Source organism: Plectropomus leopardus, chromosome 4, assembly GCF_026936395.1.
Source record: "Plectropomus leopardus strain MGB_pleo_1.0 chromosome 4, ASM2693639v1, whole genome shotgun sequence".
NCBI lineage: Eukaryota > Metazoa > Chordata > Actinopteri > Perciformes > Serranidae > Plectropomus > Plectropomus leopardus.
This window is the reverse complement of record NC_142179.1, coordinates 13,528,053-13,549,672: the sequence shown is the minus strand read 5'-3', so window position 1 is coordinate 13,549,672 and position 21,620 is coordinate 13,528,053. Positions and strand designations below refer to the sequence as shown.

At 38.5% G+C, this 21,620-nt stretch overlaps 1 protein-coding gene across 2 annotated transcripts in view; it reads right to left on the bottom strand.

The window, feature by feature from the left end:
- The window catches only part of dmxl1 (Dmx like 1), a 74,031-nt gene that overhangs the window by 7,643 nt on the left and 44,768 nt on the right, over positions 1 to 21,620 (bottom strand). Inside the window, exons 32-49 of one of the 2 annotated variants that reach the window (XM_042487891.2) lie at positions 21,010 to 21,201; positions 20,317 to 20,393; positions 17,406 to 17,527; positions 16,541 to 16,798; positions 15,235 to 15,437; positions 14,543 to 14,691; positions 14,193 to 14,278; positions 13,866 to 14,067; positions 12,099 to 12,216; positions 11,648 to 11,710; positions 8,928 to 9,014; positions 7,487 to 7,605; positions 6,006 to 6,153; positions 3,588 to 3,648; positions 2,969 to 3,096; positions 2,330 to 2,407; positions 2,047 to 2,138; positions 1,792 to 1,844 (exon numbers count right to left, since the gene is read on the bottom strand). In XM_042487891.2, the coding sequence (XP_042343825.2) occupies positions 1,792 to 1,844; positions 2,047 to 2,138; positions 2,330 to 2,407; positions 2,969 to 3,096; positions 3,588 to 3,648; positions 6,006 to 6,153; positions 7,487 to 7,605; positions 8,928 to 9,014; positions 11,648 to 11,710; positions 12,099 to 12,216; positions 13,866 to 14,067; positions 14,193 to 14,278; positions 14,543 to 14,691; positions 15,235 to 15,437; positions 16,541 to 16,798; positions 17,406 to 17,527; positions 20,317 to 20,393; positions 21,010 to 21,201 (2,236 nt within the window). The remainder of the gene's footprint in view (positions 1 to 1,791; positions 1,845 to 2,046; positions 2,139 to 2,329; positions 2,408 to 2,968; positions 3,097 to 3,587; positions 3,649 to 6,005; positions 6,154 to 7,486; positions 7,606 to 8,927; positions 9,015 to 11,647; positions 11,711 to 12,098; positions 12,217 to 13,865; positions 14,068 to 14,192; positions 14,279 to 14,542; positions 14,692 to 15,234; positions 15,438 to 16,540; positions 16,799 to 17,405; positions 17,528 to 20,316; positions 20,394 to 21,009; positions 21,202 to 21,620) is intronic. The other variant, XM_042487893.2, reaches the window with a different exon arrangement.

The window sequence follows — 21,620 nt, the reverse complement described above, 5'->3', positions numbered from 1 at the left end:
AAACTTGTTTTTACTATTAATTAAATCATTTTCTGATATAATAAATTTATCATCCACATATCATGCCCGGCAGGGGTGATTATTCCTCTCTCTCTCCTCGTTTTCTGCTCTAAACTGCAGACAAACTAATAAAAAGCAAAAATGTCCCAAAAATATGCATTCATTATTTTTTTCTGTCTTTGTCCAATAATTGATGTACAACTCATTTGAAACTTTTAACATAAATATATTACTTGACATCATGCCTGTAAGTAAAATTTATTTTAACAATCAAGTTTTATTCTTCTTCTAATAACTGATTAACTCCTGCCAATAAAATATCAGAAAATAGCAAATAACATCCATCAGAAATTTCCAAAGTCCCAGCAGGCAGTTTACATCTATGTCCATCCAGACTAATAAAGTAAATGTAGTGAAGACTTTCAAGGAATTTAATTAAAGGGTATTAAGTGTATTATTTCGAAAAAAATGGAAGTTATCAATATAATGTTGTGTATGATTCAAGTGAACAACTTCCAGTGAGAAACATGCTGTCTTCAAAAGGAGAGGGTTTTTACAGAGGAGCACAGAGGACTGATAGAGAGCTTCGTCACACGGTAGAACGACAATAACCTGAAGCTCAATATCAGCGAAACCAATGAGCTTGTATTGAACTGCCGGAGGAACACGAGAAAACACAAACTGTAGCCATGGCAGTAAACAATGCCTCAAACAGGGTTCCCACACAATTTCAGAGAAAAAAAAATCAAAACTTTATGGTATACTTTACTCTGAATGTCAATTATTGTATGAAAACTAACCAGCAACCTTTGCCAGTCTCTCATAATTCTTTATGTTTGTCGCTTATGTGGAACATTATTCACAGAAGTGAACTGTGACAATCATTTTATTACACACAACAAAATCCCATGACTTTTCCAATAGTATGCACTAGTTCCAAGATTTTAACAGGCCTGGAAAATGAGATTGTGAGATTCCATGACTATTTCAGGTTTTAAATGATCGTGGGTATCCTGCTCAAATATGGATGTTACTGCAAAGAGGCTACAAATTCTACATGAACATGAATAACTTGTTTATGAGGCTTATCCTGGTTATGATCATGGTCGGGATATGGTGTTTACATGAGCACAGAGAAATCAGGTTATTCACATTCCATGTATACGCCCCAGTTTCTTTTAGTGCTTCAGCTAGCATATTCAGGTGCCTCATAAATGGAATATGCTATTTACATGCTCAATCACTTAAACAGAATACTCCAACAACCTGATCCTAAACATGTTATGCATGTCCATGTAAACACACTTCATGAGTGAACGGATGCTTCATGCGCATCTTCAACCAGGCAGCACATAAAATCTACACAATCAGCAGTTTCAAGGTGTTCAGTTTAATAACTGACCAAATGTCTTCCCCTCTACTTCTGAGTTACGACTTTGAAGACGGGCCAGAACATTATGCAGGGTTTTTGCAGAACGTTATGATGTCACATTGAAGCTGACTTTCATCACTTTGTCTTTTTATCCTATTAGAAATTTGAGGGTTTTTTTCATAATTTGTGAATCAAGTCTGGAGTTATGGCCAAAATGTGTTTAGAAATCCTAATCAGTTCATCCTGGAGTCCAGGTAAACATTTGAGCCAAATTTGAAGAAATTCCCTAAAGTCATTCTTGAGATATCAAGTTTACGAGAATGGCACAGATGAACAACTCAAAAACATAATGCCTCTGGTCACGGCTGTTGCTGGTGCAGAGTCATTAAAACAAATGTTTTTCTTATGCTGCATCTTACCATGCACCAGGCTGTTTGCAGGAGTCACCAGAGTGTCCCACAGACACACGTTCCTGTAGAGTCAAAAAATGACCAAATTACTTTCCATTCACACATTTTAATCAAAGAAAATGTCATTATCCCTGTTGGCCACAGTACAATGGAGCTGTAAAGAAAAGATTCAGCATTTAATTAGAAGTTCATGAAACAGAATTCAAAAGAAGAGGACAATTTTTGTCAAGACTGGAGACAAAATTCTCCTTCCAGCTCTCATACCTGTTGTCTGTTGAAAGACCTGCAGTGGCAATGAGGGAGGAGGAGCCCACAAAGACGAAGTCGTGAGCTGTCTTGTTGTGGCACTGCAACGTCTGGCAGAGAGAAACAAAGGAGTCGGTTAGTAAAAGTGACAGTAATAGAGAAGCAGCAGAGGAGTAAACAAAAATGAGAATGACAGGGAGAGAGCACGAGGACACTGAGAACGTCTAGACAGACAAAACTAAAAACAAACATGCTGGAGAAAGAAAAGGCAGCTCATTGATCGGCTCAGTGAGTTTCTTACCAGGTATGGCTTGGGTGCGTTTCCACTTGTGTTGGTCTGCCAGAGACTCAAACCTCCATCAGCATCGACGATACCGAACTGCACAAAACATTCAGTGAGCACATACCAGACTTTGCTGAGATGAAATTAAGTACTTATTTTACATCAGACAGACAAAAACATACTGTTCTCCTGTGTTTATGCTCCCATTGAGAACCTTCTCTCCCTTCTGGTGACTTGGACTGTTCTCAAATTATCCTCCAAAACACGTCAACGGCCTCATAAGTTCAAGCACCACTTACATAACTAACATCAAGCGCTCTGCTTGTCCTCTCTTTCCAATTATTTTTATTTTTTTCTGAAGCATATTTCACTCTTTTGGCCAGAACAGGCAGATAAGATGGTACTGGCACAGGAGAGGCACCATCTGAGAGAGTTATTAGCTTGAGGCGAGTGCCTGAGTTCAGAGCAGTTGAATCACTCAGCTAAAGAACAAAATGTGCTGAAGCCAAACTCCCCACTGTGGATCGTGCCTGAATGGCAAAGTGTGAAAATGTTGTTGGATCTGACAGATATCACAATGCAGTTATGTTCCAAAAATAAGAATAGATTGACGGTTAAGTGTTCGATATACTCAATATAAGTGACTGATTTTGTAACCTTGTTCCCCTGGTGGTTGAATCGTATCCTGGTGACTCTGGAGTTGCCTGGACTTCTGAAGCAGATGATCTGCTGGGAGTGACCCCACTCGAACATCCTGACGCTCCCGTCCTGAGCTCCTGTCAAGTCTGAAAAACATTTAAAAAAACATAAAATAAAATGCGCCATCAGCTCATTTGTGATGCACATTCTGGTCTCAACATGAGGTTTTGGCATCTTTGTTCCTAAAATCATCTTTTTTATAATTGATGAGGTGAATGGTTTATTACACACACACACACACACACACACACACACACACACACAATTCAACAGACGTTCTTACGACCTAGTGGGAATTATTCCGCCCAAACACCTCACAACTGAATCCCCATCCTGCAGTTTGACTGGAAAATACAATGTTGTAACAAGTAGGGCTCACTCAGCCTTTTCTAAATCAACAGCAGCACTGGGACAATAAGAAAAAAATACAAAACTTTGCCACTTGCTAAATATCTATATGTGAAACTTTTTTTGGGAATGTAATCGTCCCCTGAAGGCTCTTTTTTTAACGCGAGAAATATGATGTCTGAATATCTCCTTTTTCTAATCTACTGACAGACATATCAGAGTTACTTACAGTAAGGCAGTGTGGGATGGGAGGTCATCCTTCTCACATTGTTGATATTTCTCTTTATCATCTGGGAGAGAAAGAGGTGAAGATGAAGAGGAGGAGGTGTTTACTATGCCAACATTTGTAGAAAACGAATCAGAACTTTATCATGGTAAATCTAACTACAGAGCAAGGAGTCTCTGTCTGTGTCTTTACAATATCTCGAGAACCGTTTGTCTGATCTACCTCACACTTGGCTTGTGTATTTCTGGGGACCCCAGGATTTGTCGTGCTGAATTTGGTGTGATTTGGACAAATGACACATTGCATATTAATAAACTTGGAATAAACAAGTAGACGTCTCTCTGTGGCTTTGTGGAGTGGTGGTTGCGGGGCTTCATAATGTTACAACCGAATTCTTCTTTACACCACAGGAGTTAAGGAGTAAAGCCCTCTGAGGCAAATTGTGATTTGTGATAATGGGCTTTATGATTAAAACTGAATTTAATTGAAAACTGAATGAAAACTGCAAGCAGCAACACCGCAGGCCAAGCAATCAACCCGTTCTGAAAGGGCATGTTTTAAACTACACTTGTAGGGACAGGTATTACTCTGTGTAGCAGTACAAAGTTAAACTGTGTTACACTATTCTAAAGCCTTTTCACACACAGAATACATTCATCGCTAGCTTCCTCTATGTGTTAAACTAATGGCTTGTTACTAATGGACTCCCATTAACTTTAATGTAAATGTTAAAAGTGCCACAACATTTATGTAATGAGGTGCACGTCTGAGAGGAGCTCATCTGAAGTTAAAATCCCTAAAGGTCAGGAAAATGCAAATCTTAATCATAATGCCAAAGCACATATTTAATGCTGCATTAAAATTACAGCATAAATGGAAGGTTGTTGTATCAGCATGCAGCATAAATTTTCGTAATATACTGCAGCTCAGTTACTATATCCTGTCCAGTATTATGACGGGTGGCCGAGAGAGGCACACGTTACCAGCAATGTTTGCCAAGGACTTTATTTATTATTGTCTTTAAATGTATTCTGCTCCAACCTTGAGCACACTGCCTGACTGGTTGGTAAAATAATTACGATGCAGAGTGGCTCTTACTGTCCAGTCTGCATATCAAGAGCAACGAGTGAGCTGGTTAATATCAACAAAACATGACTCACAAGTGACTCGATACAGAGACACTGCTACCACCAGAATAAAATCAGTCTCCCTCCCCACTGCTAACGCCAAGTTTCTCTGCTCAGTAAAAAAGCTTTTACAGACTTCTCCATTAAAAAAAGCATAAAATGATAGCGGTTTGGTGTATCTCAAGCTGTAGTAGTCAGCAACATCTTTGTTCCTTTGTAAATCAATGAGGGAAGCTAATGTTAACAGCCATGGTGCTTTTGGCAAAGTGAGACGAAAAAATGAATTATTAATTAAAGTAATTTAAACTACTTTGAGGATTTTGCTTTGAGTACAAAGAGGGGCAGCTCCGGTGTAACAGACAGCATCAATTAATTCCAGAAAAGAAGAGAAGAATAGATCAAACCTATCTGGCAATCTTTACTGTATTCACTGCTGATCTTTTAGATGGTTTAGATGAACTATAAGCAGTGTTTACACTGCTGCTGATCATGAATGATAACAACATACTGTAGTTTTCAGATTTATGTCTAAACTTCAAGACTACGATTTACTAAGATATACCACTTAGGTAAGCCAATGAACAGCTAACCAGCTTCTCTTCATGTCATTTTATCACCTTGTGGTAGTGCATATCCAAAAGTGACTGTTTTGCATTTAAAGATGCTCCAAAATCTTAAACTACAATCTTTTTTAATGCAAGAAACTCCCAAACAAAACAAAAAGATGGTTGCTAACAAGTGGCTAATGAGGACTAAAGATCTTTATCACGCCCAACACGGCTTTACAGCCTTGTTCTGGTGGCAAAGTTAAAGTTATGCAGCCGTGGTGTAGCTCTTTTATCGTCTTATCAAGACAAATAGAGGAAGCAAATAAATACAATTAGGAAGCTTAAGTTAGGGAGAATTTGGTCTTTTTGCTTGAAAAAAAGTTTTCTTTTTAGGTCTTCATCAAATAATTGCTTATTAATTTTCTGTTACTGACTAGATGCCCCTCATCACCTCTATCCTTCTGGCCCCTGCTCCCACTGTGTTGGATTGACTGTGTGGTGGGTGTGGACCAGCATATTATGGATGCAAAGTTATTTGGCTTTAGAAAGTAGTTGTCAGCCACCTAAGGTAAGCAGTTAATGGTGAAAAACATGCAAAATCCAAGACAAAGATGAAAAACCACACAAAAGAAAAAAGAAAAGGAAAGAACCAAAACCAAAAAACCCACTAAAACAGAAGAAGTAAGGAGGGACAAGCAAATGGCTCAGATAATATAATCACATACAACTCCAGGTTTAGATCTCACCACAGCTGCACCCCGTCCTGTCTGCACTCCTCCCAGCCATGGCATGTTGATGGGCGTGCCGGGGCTACTGTGAGTATATGGGGTGGTGCCGTGGAGTGCAGCAAAGTCATCACGTGTGTGCACAACCAGGAAGTCATCACCAGCAACACTGCAAACACAGAGTAATGATAAGAAACAGTTTAATTCATACAAGGAATTTGCTTTGGTGTTTTCTGCATGAAAATTAATCTCTGAACTGGCCAGTATTTCAGGAGATCTGGTGTAACAAGCAGGTACCCAAGCCAAGACTTCCTCTTCCAGTCATTTTGGCTACTCACTATTAAGAGATATCTGTGTAGGAATGCAGCCGATTTTAGAAATATGTAATAAAAGCTAAGAATGCATTTGTGTCCATGTATTCTCCCTCTCCACATGGACTGTTTACCTGCCACTCTGAAGTGAATGATCAATACGACTCGGACTACAAACAAAAACACAAACACTTCCAACACCAAAATCTTATCACAGTTTCACAAATTCGGCATGTGCAGTTATCTTTTTATTCACATCAGTTCAACTTGATTTTATTTATGTAACTAAAAATCACAACTCATAACTTGCCTAAGAGGGCTTTACAACATATGACATCATCTGTCCTTTGACCCTCACAGCAGACAAGGAAAAGCTCCCCCCAAAAATCCCTTCAGTGTGAATAAAGATGAAAGAAATCTCATATAGAGTAACTGAGGAGGGATCACTCTCCCAGGACAGACAGATGTGCAATAGATATTGTGTGTAAAGAACAGACCAACATTACAAAATTACAGTAAAAACAATCGAATATGGAGATTACATAACAATAAGCATAGTAAGAAAAAATAAAAGATAAAAGCAAGTACTGCAAAACTGTCAAGAAAAATATATATAGTAAAAAAATATTTTTTTTAAATATGTACAATGATCCAGTTTTAAAAATGAGGGCTTAGGTTTGTGCAGGAATGCAGTTAGAATTACGTATATAGTGGAATCTTGAAGGGAATAATACCTTAAAAAAAGACAGAGATAACAAAAGATACATATCAATTTAATCTCTATGCACTGAGTTCAGAAATAGATCTGAGACGTGCAGAGCGTGAAATACTTGAAGATTTTAGAATGCAGTGTTAGACTAGAATAGATAGAGGAGGAAAATAGTAAGCATTGTTTTGTTAAGAAAACTGTTTTTGTTATCAGTGTCTGCATTTTTAGAGAAACAATAAGAAAACAGGACAATGTTAACACCACACACTGACATACATGTAGATCATGCTGCACATCCAAACATAGAAACACACTGCAGATGCATCCACACTGCCTACACAGTCATTACTGAACCAATCACACTGGCCCACACCCACACGCGATTAGCTCTGTATGAGGGCAAAAAGTGAGTTGGTGTTACTCTGGATGAACTCCCACAAGTACAGTGTGCACACGCAAACACACACCGATTTCTCTCTTACCCTTTGGCTTCAGCGTCATCATCATCGATCCATGTCAAGATCTGTGTGGCCAAGATGGATGACACATCCAGCTCCTGAATGTCATGTGTGGAGGCCATAACTAAACAATTACGATTTGCCTGCGAGACAGAGAGAGATAGGAAGTGGGGAAAGTTGGGTGACGGAGAGGACAAAGGTGAGGCTCAAGTTAAAGGTCCACAAGAGTGAGACAAAGTTTTTTCAAACTCTGTTCTGCCTGTGGTCACAAAACCATCCAACTTTCTGCTTTTAATGATGACCTGAGGTGCACCTTCCTTTGATCGCCAGCACCACAGCTTCCCTTTAAATAAGTAGCTACATTCCACAGTGTGAACCTCTTCCTATATCAAGCAAAGAACGCGTGGGCTCATCAACATCAAAGGGGTGAGGATATGGTGTAGGAGCTGTGCCATTGGCCAAAAGGATTTGATATTTGTTTTGACTTGTGTGCTTCTGAATCTGCTGGTCAAAGTGAATTCCTGTTCATAAAAATTCCGTTTGAATCAGCCATGGCCTAAAACTTCAAAATCAGACTCCAGATTTTTCTTTTATTTGGCTCATGGCACATCTGTTTTACCATACTACAAAGCATTGTTTCCATGCACTGCTGGGCTTGAACTACTTAAATCAGCATTAACTGATTTTGTTTTGCCACGTGAGGATACGCAACACTGACACATTATCACCTTATGAAATTGAAATTACAAACACTGCCTATTTACACATCAAGAAATATTAATATTTATACTGTGTCTCTGGCTTGTCCAATATTCATTCTCCTTTTAGCTGTGTTTTTGTTTTGCACCAAATTCTGAGGAAAATATCTGGCTCTTGAACTGCTATATGCTCCACTGTGTTCAAAGTGAGTTGCTTACTTTATCTTTCAGCTATTTGGTGCAGAGCAGGTAGGGTAAAAAATGTTTGTAGGAGGGGGCGGGGTAGAAACAAAGCACAAGTGCGCACTTCCATTATCCAGGGAAAAGGAGTTTAGTTGGGTAGCATTAAGAGTTATGTGGGCGAAACTATGCATTATGCAATTTGTTGCAGGGCGGATAAAACAAGGTCATTTTTCATGACAATTTACTTCAGTCTTTGTTGTTATTTGATAACCACTGATGAATAAAACAATTTGCATAGTGGCAAGTAAAAAATCACTTAACCAAGTAGATTCCTGACCCACTTGACTGGGCAAGTGAAAAAAAGCCATAAATGTGTAACCCTTCCTAATACCGACTAATTATAACATTACTGAAAAAATTGATTATATGCATTATCCTGGAGGTGGATGTTTTGAGGTTTAAATGCAAAGACCAGCACTGGTGACACAGACTGACAAACAAATGAAGTCATTAGTTGAAAACACACTTCGCTTTTCTCACAGTATATTGCATTGTTCTGTGACAACTGTGTTTCAGAGTCGTACCTTGTTGATGGCAAAGGCTGTGATGATGTCTGATTCCTTGTGGATGATGCGTGCTTTTCCTCCGGGAGAGCCCAAATCTGACTCAGTCTGCACAAAGGAACGAACACACATACACACAAATCACCACCATGGAGATTCAATCATTATAGTTGGTAAACAATTCCTGTAGACAAATAACAGCCATAACTTCAGATACAGTACATTTCCCTTCATGCTACAGAACCAATGATCTGACAAGATCCATGAGAGGGACTGATAAATGAGGTGTCAAATGATTTGCTGTAGAAGAAAACAGAGCGAATGTTACAAAGGAGCTAAAGCTCAAGCGGAGCCCACTCTTTGTTTTCTACACTGTGTAATATCTGCACTGTTTGCCTTGTCTTTAGAAGTTAGAAGAGGTGCATCAGACCACCCTCTTGACCACATAATTGGGTTAGTGCCATTAGATAGCATCAGCGCAACAACCCTTGAGCGATGAGCACAAAAACACACTGTAGCATAGAGGTCCTTCGGGATATATGCAGCAGCAAAGCAGGCTATACTGCATCTATGCATATTGTATGGAGATATACCATTTTGATGTTACTCAAAATGAGGCGGGCATCCTTTGAGCATGAGATTGAATTAAAGTCTTTCAAGCATTTATTCAAGGGGAAAAGACCACGTCTTTTTCTGTCAGAAAGAATAAAGTAAAACTTGACTTGCAGAAATCTAAATGTGGTGGTTTGCCATTTTCGCGGAGCGCATAATCCCTGTGGGGCGCAGATTCACTGCGACAGTGTTGGGCCCATTAATCAGAAGCTATTCAGCTTCATAGCTTGTCCTCTGAGAGACCGGGCTAATTAACAGTGAGCCAAATGGAGTAGCTACAACGTAGCAGCTTGCACAGCGAGCGCCAGAAGATTAGAAACCCCTATGAAGCATCAATGTACAGTGCAACTTGAGAATCATGGTACACATTCACATGAATATTTAGACAGATAAATGTAAGATTAATAACAAAACACTGACAGGAACATTCAGAGTTCAAAGCCCAGAAAACATATGTACTGTAATTCTGTCAGGATCACACTTTTTGTATCTCTTAGATTAGATGTGGCAGGCCACATCATCTATTCTACTGTAGGAGGCAAAAACAAGGCACATCATGTGCATGTTCTCATATTTAATCAATGGTGCAGTTGTTACGCCCACACAACAGTATGGTGATGAAAAAAATGTTTCAAAATTTCACAATATCTGCAGAGTACAATACAGCACACTCATGGGTCTTGACAAATCAGAAATACTGCTGTTAATAATAAAAATATCACACATTTTTGTTTACAGTAGAGCAGGGATGCATAACTAATCATCTTTAAATTTCAATTAGAGTTTTAGCTTCCACATTGAACCAAACTTAATTTTGGTGTGATACTGACACCACTTGTATAGTGATGCTCTAGTGATGCTAAATGGTGTAAGCAGTCATGCAGGTTTTTATTTTTCCTTTTGTCACTCATGACCGAAATAATCTCACAGTATTTTCTGCAGTCTGTTTTTAATGATATACTCCAAAAATAAGCAAATTACATGATTTTTTTTTTTTTTTTTAAATAAAACATTATATTTTCAGTATTATAATCCCCAGGACTCTACCACAAAAATGTCTGTCCCACCTCTAGGGCTAAGTAGCTAGTTGATATTTTTTTTCCTCCAAATATCAGTGCCAGTATCTTCAAGGGTAACTTTATTTTCTCAACCTGGACACTATTTTATCATGTTTTTGCATTAAGGTGACTACTGGAGACAACATTTTTTTAAAATGGGTCAATATTGAGCAGGAGTTCATCAGCCAGCAGTTTAATATCAGGCTGCAATATAATTCCTGTGGCCGATGGTTCACTGTAAATTTACATCCAACAAAACTGCTTTTGCAACTGACCGGCTAAGTTTTTATTGTAAATGTCTGACATAATCATTTAAAGGATCCCTACAGAGACAGATATTTTTGTTTAAGATTAAGATACTTTTTTTAAACCAGAAAACCCCCAAATTGCTATCAACCAAGCCACCAGTAATTTTATCATACTAAAACATACTTCATTAAAAGTCCACAGAAACAAAATGGAACTCACAAAAATCATTATTTGTTCGTTTTTTTTCATTGTTTCACAAGCACCAGCTCTGCTTTGGTTGAAATAAACCCTGAATTCACGCAGTTAGATGTGGAAATATGCCGGCACTGTGCACACTTAAACTGCTGTTCATTTAAATGCAGTCTGGTGTATTCAAAAGATCTTAATTTTTAATGAAAAAATGTTTTAAAAATTGTGTGGATCCTTTCCAGAAGTTTTCAGACTTTTATAATAATAATTTGAGCCTGTCAGTGGCAAAAGCAAGCACTTTTAGTGATAATACATTAACAATGCCTGCAGGGATTATTTAACAGCCTGTTTCACCTGTGTTGGCTGCAGACTTCTTGCTCAATACTGGACCAATTTTTAAAAAATGATGTTCATAGCAGTCACTGAAAAAAAAAGGGAAATAAAGTCTAGGTTGTAAAATATTGAAGTTACCCTTTATTAATAGAACAGATTTGCAAAATGACCTTGTGCTTATTTTGGGTCTTGGGAGTTTTCAGTACTTAGTGTCACAAATATATTCAGTTGGTACTGAGATTTGGTACCTAGCCCATCCCGCCCCAAGTCAAAATCACAATTGATCTGAAGCAGCGGTACCTGATTGTTTCCTGTCTCCTCCATCCCTGAACATTTCATATTGTCAGGCTGGTCCTCACCCGACTTTAATGATTTGGGAAGCAGCAAAGGGTGGTCACACACACACGCACAAAACACACACAACATATAACAACAACCAGTGATGATCCATGCAATCAAACAAAGAAACTTAATTATTGTTAATCAAACAGGGTGTAATTATTGGAATAAAGCATCAACGTGCAACTGGAGGCGGTAATAATACATGTGGTTGGCATGCAGAACAAAAAAAGCACAACAAGGATGTACAAGCAATAATGATGCAGTGTGCCTGGAGCTAAAAAGAGACACTTGGATTTTTATCCTTGCAAAATAGTTAATGTGTTATTCAGTGACAATTAATGCAGTGTGCTAGCTGTGCAACATGGAGGCAGTTCATGCAGTGGGTTGGCATGGTATAAATGTAGCGTACCTCATTCGGGTCCCGTTTCTTAGTAAAGATGTTCCTAATGAAAGTCTCCTGCACTTCTTCCTGCTTGACCAGAAACTGCCACAGGCGCTTCACAGGCAGCGCTGAATGGTGGCTCGTCCTGAAAATAATAGAACACCTCCTGCATATTAACACTAATACTCATTAAATCAACTGCATCAGTTCACTGAAGCATAACACAATGCGTTGGAAGATATCTTTTCGGATTTGTGCCATTGGTGCTGATCTGAAAACTGGTGCTTAAAGGAATACATCAACCCCCAAATGACCATTTGTACATCAATTATACACCTTGTGTTACAATAAATTTATGAATAAAGCTTTACTTTTCTTTGCATGCCTCCAGCCAACAAATAATCCAAAACTAAAGAAAATTTTGAATGACTTTAAGTCATAGGGGTCCACGCTTAACAAAAGCTAATCTGTATGAAACATCAGTTTATAAACTCTCACCCAACTTGAGCAGAACAAACCAAGTCTCATTATCCTGTTGGATGCTCAGAACAGACAGTTCTGACAGGGAACTTAATTAAAAGCCAGACTCCATTGACAAAAAGTAATTTTACTTCATTAAACACAAGATCTACTGGCCTATTGCTGCCTAAGTCAGTTTGGTTATTTATGTCATTGTGTGATTTTGATTTTTTTAAATGGTTAGACCAGATTCACTTAAGTCATACAATAACACAAATGATCAGCTGATCAAGACAGCGGTTTCCCTGCAGCCCCTGTGTTCAGCAAGGTAAAATTGCTGTTTTTGTTAATGTACTCTGACTATGAGAATACAAAAAAAACAAAGTTCTCTTTACAAAGTTAATGTAACACGAGGTGAGTTATTGAAATACAAATGATCTTTTGGGGGTGAGGTAGTCTTTCAAGGCAAAAATGCATAACATGCACAGTACAGTCCTCCTCGGACAGAAAATTCCCACAGTACATACTGCCCGGGTCATGTGGAAATCAATAAGGATCAAATCAGCTGAGGGATAAACCTCTGAATCTGTGGAGATCTCGAGGAACAATTACTAAATACATTTTATTGGTATAGATGTGCTGTACAGATATATCTGGTGCTGAAGGCTAATGCAATGGATTGAACCACATCAGTAATTCATGAATTTTAAAAGCTGAAGTATATATTTGTAGGCTTGAAGGGGAAACCAAGAAAATTCAGAATAATTGCTTAACTTGTTTCAATTTCTTCTCCTTTCTATGTGAATTATGTGCTTCAGTCCTGCTTTTGGTGCATGTGTGTGGCCTATGCTCTTACCAGGTTACATGGTGGAGAGAAGGTCGAGTCGCTCTTGTTTTAGCTGTTTGTGGACACTTAGAGACTTCTTGACATTCTTCTAGATCCACCTTTTTCATATATGTTTACACTCTACAAATTGTTTTGTCAAATGAATTGTCTAAAAGACTTTTTTTTTCCACATTCAAAAGTGTTTTTTGGAGGTTGGGAGGGGTCTGTATCTGCTGTGAGGGTCCATGGGCAGAGGGGTTAGTTTGCTGTACAGGATGTAGAGCCCCTTGGGGCCATTTGTGATCTGTGATATTGGTCTATATAAATAAAAGTGACTTGACTTTCTCTGTGCAAAAACACGAGCTTTCCTGAGTGAATATAGACATATACACCAAATAACACACTAATGGTGACTAATTTAATTCAAATTCAATCTAAACTGAAGAAAATTTTAATCTACTCATACATTTTTTAGACTTGTGTTACTGATCCTTAGCTCATGGTGGTACCTGAACGGGGTGTTGGATGGTTCAAACAAGGCCTTGTGTCTGAGCAGGGCAGGCCCGGGTGCGGTTATTTCATCCTGGAGGGGGGTAGCGATGTACTTGGAGGGGGGCCCCCCGAAGATCTCCAACCTTTTCTGCAGTACCTGCTCCCAGCGCTGCAGCGTCTTCAGCACAGCGTGACACAGCGGAGAGCCCACAGGCAGATCTGTGTTCAGTAGAAAAAAGAAGGAAACAAGATTAGCCAAGACAGGCAGTGAGAAATGGGGCGGCACTTACGTACACCCCAGACATCAGTGCAGAACATTGCGTGTGGTGAATTGTTGTGTTTACCTAATAGATCATATCCTGCCATTGGGTAAAAGGACTTAAGGTTGACCAACACCAGCTGAACCATTGCAAGACGCATCAAACACCAACTGGGAGGAAAAAAGAGCATAACAAATCAAATTGCAATTCTGAACAGAAATACTCTGAATGGGTCCAAAGCTACCTTCAAAGAAACTAGGAGCATAAAGGTGTGTTCAGTTTGACGTGGAGCAAAATTTCAAAGCACTGACTAAAGCAAAGTCAATAGAAAGACACATACAGCTGTAAACATTAGCACGTTTACTCAAGGCAGCCTGAATTGAGGTGAAGATGAGTCACCCTGCAGTAATATCCACTTAGTGCTGTGTCGTCACCTGTATGAATTGTGGTTCGAATGCTCTCTTTGCGGAGAGCTGGGGTCAAACACGTCTTCAAATTCATTGTCATCTTCCTCTTCATCTTGACTGCCCTGGCTCTCCTCTGAGTCGTATTCAATTCTGTTTTCTGACGGTGGCAGCGAAGGCTAAAAGACACAACAACATATTGATTAGCTCAACAAAAACACCAAAGCAAAAAATAAACTCTTATATGTTGCTTAAATTGACTACCTGTCAGCTTTAGTACATGTTGAATATTATAGCAGATTTAACATAGTTAGATGGTTATGAATTGCCAGTTTATATTCATGAGATATTAACTAATACCATAATCATAACAAAATACAATTATGCTGGTAGAAAAACCCTGCAGAAGCGAGATGTATTTACTTAGAAAAAAGTTTCCACTTTTTCAAAATCTGACTTAAGGACATTTTTTATTTTAGAATTATGAGAAAAGTTTTCATGATGAAAAGATTCTGTTTCTTTTTCCGAATTAACAATATTATTATGTCATTAATTCTGAAAAACAAGAGCAGAATTTTTTTTCCATGAAACTTTTGTCACGATACTGAGATAACAATTTTGTTAATTCAGAAAAAAGAGCTGAAATGTTATTCTTAAGTGAATGCATTAGGTTTCTGTTAATTACTGATTTTTTGAGGGATGTTAAAAGTATTCTGCACTACCTTTGTGATAAAGTAATCCCAAATGCTGAGCTCTGGAGGGACAAATCGTTCTTTAAAGATGGAGGTAGCTTCTTGTTCCACTACAGGGCAAGGCTTTGGACTGGACGGGCACTCCCGCTCTATCCCAGACTCGTCCTTGGAACCACTGCGTGATGACAGAAGCCTGAATCGTCTGGACTTCCTGTCTGAGCCACTTGGTGAGGCTGGGGTGTCGAGAGAAAAAGCGCGTTTGTTAAACACCAGGGTTTACTGAAGACGTAAATGCTTAAAAGATGAGTGAGTAATTGCTATCTTCCTACATTTGTATGTTGTAAAGAGAAAATATTTTTTATTTTGTGACATTTACCGTTATTTATTTAACGGCATATTTTATTTACATATTATAAATTTTAGCATGTTCCGATTAAGACACGTGGGATATGCTAGTATTATTTAGGTTTTAGGAGAATTATTTGGGCACATGTACAGCCAATTCGGAATATCTGTCTGTTTTTCTAATGCAGTCGGACACACAGCCTTTTGTCTGTTTACGGTCAGTGCTGTGCATTGACATGGATAGGCCTACACTGTACACACAACAAACACACCTTCTTTACTTTTACTTTAAACTTTATGAAAGACTTGGATATTGACAGGTTATGAGATATGTGCAAATTTCACAGCACCAAACTTTTCAAGAAGGCGAAGAAAGGAAAGAGAGAGTCCAACAAGTCACCACCGTTGGGAAACTGAAAAAAAACAACTTTGATGCAAAGAAGCAAAATGACAAGCTGCTGCAGCTGATCTACTTCTCCATACTTTAACATGACAAATGACATATTAGGGCACATTAATCAAAGTACGCACGGCTGCATGTAAAAGTTTGTGTTAGTAGAATATTTATTTTAATTAGACATGTAAACAGCTTAGTAGGAATATTGCATTTTTTGGAGTAAGGGGAAAACAGAAATATTTTGTGCATGTAAATGTACTCACTTATATCTGCATTAAACATTGCAGTATTTTTGTAAACACAGAAAAGAAACCGTAGTTTGAAAGTTAAAGTTGCATTATATTAGGTTTCTTCTGCCAACCATGAAAGAGAAGCACAGACAGAGTGTGAGGGAAACAGCTCCCACACTAACACATTGATGGATTTCACTATGACCTACCGACTGGGACCCAATTAATTTAGCAGTGCTGATTTGATTTAGCTTCTGGGTCACCTCCAAAAGCAAAACCCCACAGAGAGACAGCCACTCCGGCAGACTGAGATCCGACAGAACTCAGAAAGAAAACTACATTGGCCAAACTAAACCCCGCTCACCTGGTGGGGGTGTTCTTATAGGGCTGTTGGGTTTCTCGATGACAGGGGTCCGGACGCCTCCCCCGAACACCGTCACCCAGAGCTTGCTGTTGAGTGGGTGGGCCACGATGCGAAACAGTTCATTGCTGGAGTGAGTGGCCATGCCGTGAACAAACAGACTGAGGAAGACAGCAGTCAGGATCTCACAGAGCAGCACAGCTAAGCCTGGCTGACTCTCCTCGCCAGCTGAGCTCAACAGGCGAATCAGGGAGGCGATACCTGGAGAGAGGGACGAGAACGAAGGACAGCAGGGAATGAGAAAGAACAAAAGAGACTAAGACAGCAGCATTTGAAGAAGGATATAAAATGTGTAGACTATCAAAACTGATATTTGAAATAGCTGGCCAAAATATTTAGGTGGCCCCCCAGTTCCCCACCTCCACACATGATTTAGTTTTATTCATTTCTCATCACGCCCTTATCATCACCTACCTATTGCTTATTTTTTAATATATGTTTAATTGTTAGTATTTAATTATTGTTTTTATATCGTTATTATTATTATCAATTCATTTGATTAATTTATTTATTATAAGTTACAACTAAGTTTTCCTAAGTTCCGGAAAGTTATAGTTTAAGTTTTTATTTTTTTGATGTGGACATCACAGTAGCATTAGCATTTTACATTTATGCACAAGAATCAGATTACTACTGTATTGTGTTTATTGTTTGTAGAACAATGCTAAAACACCTGTTGATAGGAGGCTTTTTAAGGTTGTAAGTACTGAGACACAGACAAACACATTACTGGTTCGGGTCTTTTGCTTGTTGACTAAGAAAAATATAATTTTTTTTTGTTTTTCTTTTTGTGGTTTGGTTGATTTACCTGGCCACTGGGCAGGGGAAGTGTTGGGCTGAACTGACTCGTCCATGCTTACAGTTCTGAGAGGCTGCTTCTGAGAAAGCAAAACACTCTGATACACGACTCCTGTGAACTGGTTCACGTGGCTGTGGGAGAGACAAAAAACAAAAAAAAGACAAGAAAAGCACAGGGTCAGTATGAGGGCAGGAAGCACACTGGACTTTGAAGAAAATTTGACATAGTGGCCAAACTGTGTAACTACAACTTATAGGATCACCACATGATGCCATTGGGCGAAGTACATTTTCCCATAGATTTAGACTGGGAAAGAAATGCCTGTAAATCAGTAGCTAAATATTTATGAGCGCCACAACTCCCGCAAAATGACTCATTTCACAATCTGCATTTCATCCACTTGGTCAGATAACATTTCGAATGTCCGGAAGAGCTTAAATCATTTGATACCCATTTAAGTTAGCGGAGGGATAAACAGAAAGTAGCCGGTGCATGGGCCCAATGATGCGGCAATTCCAGAGTGATTTTACACCCAGAAAGTCAAAATTTTTGGCTTCATGCGCCACTGAGCAACTTTCATAGTAATGAACGAGGCCCAGTCTCCAACTCTGTATCCAGTTACTATATAGATCCATGAGAATTTCTTAATGAGAGAGAAAAAGTAGATACGCTTTCAGTCCCTTTTCATTTATTATTATTTTTTATTACCTATGTGGAAAAACCTTTTAACATGTCTGGAGGGGAACTTTAAAAATCAGGTTCCCTAAATATATAATGTCTTATGGTTTTACCTTAAAAGTTTCAACTTTTTCTTTGAATTCTGGGAAAATGTTTCTAAGTTAAGACGCATCGCTGGCAAGCTCTGCTCTGTCAAGTCATGAAATACAAATGGGCTCCACCTCAGGTTAGCTAATATCTATGCTGTTTGGTAATAGAGAAGAAAGGCTTTATGATGAAGGAAGTGCCAGTACTAAAGATTTCACATCAAGTGACTCTGAATGCACGCACAGAAAAAAACACTCGGATTGTTGCAGAGGAAATATTACAGAGAATATGGGATGTTTAATCCACCAGGGAGTCTATTAAGTTTTTAACGTCCCATAAGTCCACTTTTAAGCTTCTGTGGAAAAAAAACCAATTGATTCCACATCAATCAGAATCGAAAAGTGAACATCATTCATAAGGAGTGGCAGTCACTGTCTCTCAACAAATTTAATCTGTTATGTAGAAGTACAGTAGCCACTACTACTTTTAGCCTTCATATGGATGCACCTACGAGTTGTTTACTGAACAGTTCACTAGATTAAACTGAAGTCAACATGATAACAGAGAGAGAAAAGAGCAGAATCGTGTATCAAAACACTGTCAACTTGGCAGCAACACTCATCCCCCGCAACCTACATCCTGAAATACCTTTTAAAAAATTCACACGCTCTCTTACACTCCCGCTCACACATTCAAGAGAAAGAAAACAGAAGCACAACTTCATCAAACCACTGCAGCGACACACTAGGAGAGTTTATATCATAATTACCATAACAAAGACGATGTTAAATTAGAAATAGCCTTGCTAATTTAGTTGGGCTGTTCAACTCCCAACAGTATGTGATAGATGGCTGTGTGTATGTGTGTGTGTGTGTGTGTAAGTAAAGTATATGGTGGATAAAGATGATACAAAACCAAGCACTCAGTTAATCACATTGCTTAGTTGCATGAGGTTTGAAATACAAAGATCTTGCTTTGAGAGAATAATGAATGTGCTCTCTCTTAGCTTAAAGAAAACGCTCCCTTTTTGACACATTATGTAATTGATACAAGCAATTCTCTCTCTGGGGTCACAGCACTGCCGTCTGGTCAAGCGTTACTAAAAGTGATTCTGTACAAAATCAAGCAATCTGGCAGAGCCGTGACAGGAACTCACACAGCAGCACAGCTGTAAGCCAAACACACACACACACACACACACACGCACACGCACGCACGCACGCATGCACGCACACACGCACACACGCACACACGCATTCACCCGTCAAAATTTTAAATCCTACTGGGTTGTTGTCAAAGTGACTGGGAGTTATGGTACATAGGCATCTTAAATAAACAATGTTGTTCCCATCTGTCAAAACCAAAATCTAATTAAGTATTTACAATAAGAATGACAAACGGCAGCCTTGCAGCGTTCATAAATCATTCTCAACACGATCAAAACAGAAAAGTGACTGTCATAGTTTTGGTTTGCATGTTTGTCTCTTTCCATGTCTTACACCACACCACTATAGCGTTGTGTAAAAACAGCCTGAAGCATGTGCTGAGATGGTTTTGCATGCACAAAAGCCATCCTGAAAAGCATTTTCCACTTTGGTGTTACATTTGTAGTGTTTGACTTGAGATGTATGTGAGCATTACCCTCTTGCTTGGTTACCAGTAGTCATGTCCCTTCCCCCTTATTGCTTATTATTCTGCTCCAATAAGTCTAAAAACCTTCTGACACACACACAAGCGAAGGATGCAAATTAACATTATTTTTTGCCAGCATTTTGTCTTTCAAATGCTAATGCTAAGAGTAGGAAAACAAAGTCGGATCACTCTTGATAGATAAATAATCCAGTGGCGGCTAGTGCTGTTAATGGAGACGTGTCAAGGTGAATGTGGTGGAAAATTGAATAAGTTGTATCAAAGTTAAGCATCGCTTGAAGTCATATAAAGAATTTAAGAAGCTTGCTCGGAGAGATGCTGCAATGTACATACCCACTATGAACTCAAACCTTTTTGAGGCAGGCTGGATAAAAGCATCTTTTCAAACACTGGGTATGTGAGATATACAACATTTTTTTTTATGAAAAAGCAACCACCAAAGGACAGGTTGCCTGCTGATTGTGAATTGTGTCTTTATCTTAAATTTCCTTTTTGAGGCACTTACCTGTGGGTGTGCCCATCACACAGACACTGATATATACAAGCTGACAGGGAGGCAGCCAATGTGTGCATCACATAGATCTGAAATAATACAAGGGATTTATTATTATTTATTAATGTTTGGGAAGCATGTGTGCAAACAAAATTAAACACCTCAAAAAGAACAAAGACAACTTTAAATGTCAAATCATTTGTTTAGCATTGATAAACAATACAAACTTTAGTTCTAATAATAGTTCTAATTATTTCTAAAAATGATAAATCAACTGATATTTTTGTTTTAAATAAGCAGTTTTGTTTTTGAATCTCTAAAAGCAAAATATCTTTATTTGTAAAGTATTGTACTGGATGGGATATTTTACAGTTGAAAAATTCACATTGTAATTGTTTTTAAACTACATTAAACATATATTTTACATATTTATGCTGCAATTTCTTATTGGTTATGGCTGTCAGATATAGTATATTGATACCAATATATCTGCAATAAGGTAAGATAATGCATTTCTTCTGCTAAGATAGAGACACTCAAAATTTGTAAAATGTGAAAAATCAGAGTTATAGCACACGTCTCAGCATCATTGTCATCTGTCAGTTTGATCAAATTTAAAGCTCTACTATCAATACGAAATGTAAATTTATGCAATCAACAGTAGGAGAAGTAGAAACAGAAACATGAGTCCAGAGACTGCCCTACCTCATTGTTAACCACATCCGGATGTGGTGGAGAGTCAAGTGAATTAATGGTCTGCAAGATGTCATGAGCCAGGTTAGTCAGGTAGACGATGGGATTGGCCACCACTGTTTTTACGTTGGCTGTGCAAGCCATCAGCAGAGGGATTGATGCTGGCTGACAACATGGTGTCACTGCTGACTGGGTGGAGTCATCCTGTGGAGAGAAATCATAGCAGCATATTGAAAGATGGGTTCAGTCATTTCAGTATGTGTGCAGGTGCACTAAAATTATGTTTGACAATGTTGATTAAGTATAATAAACTTGTCCAAGTGGGAACCTAGTTTTTGAAACTGGTCCAGTATTGAGTGACAGCCACAAATCAGGCTGCAATGTAACTACTTTATGGTGAATTTACATTCACTAAAAGTGCTTGTTTTTGCCATTGACAGGCTCAGATTGTTATTATAGGTATCCAACAACATTATATATGTATGTTTCCCTATAGAGACAGACCTTTTTATTAAAGAGTAAGATTCCTTATGTTTAAGCAGAAATGGCTCCAAAATTGCTTTTGCTAAACCCACCAGATTCCAATAAAATAAAGTTATTTAAGCATGTGTAGAGCTGGCATA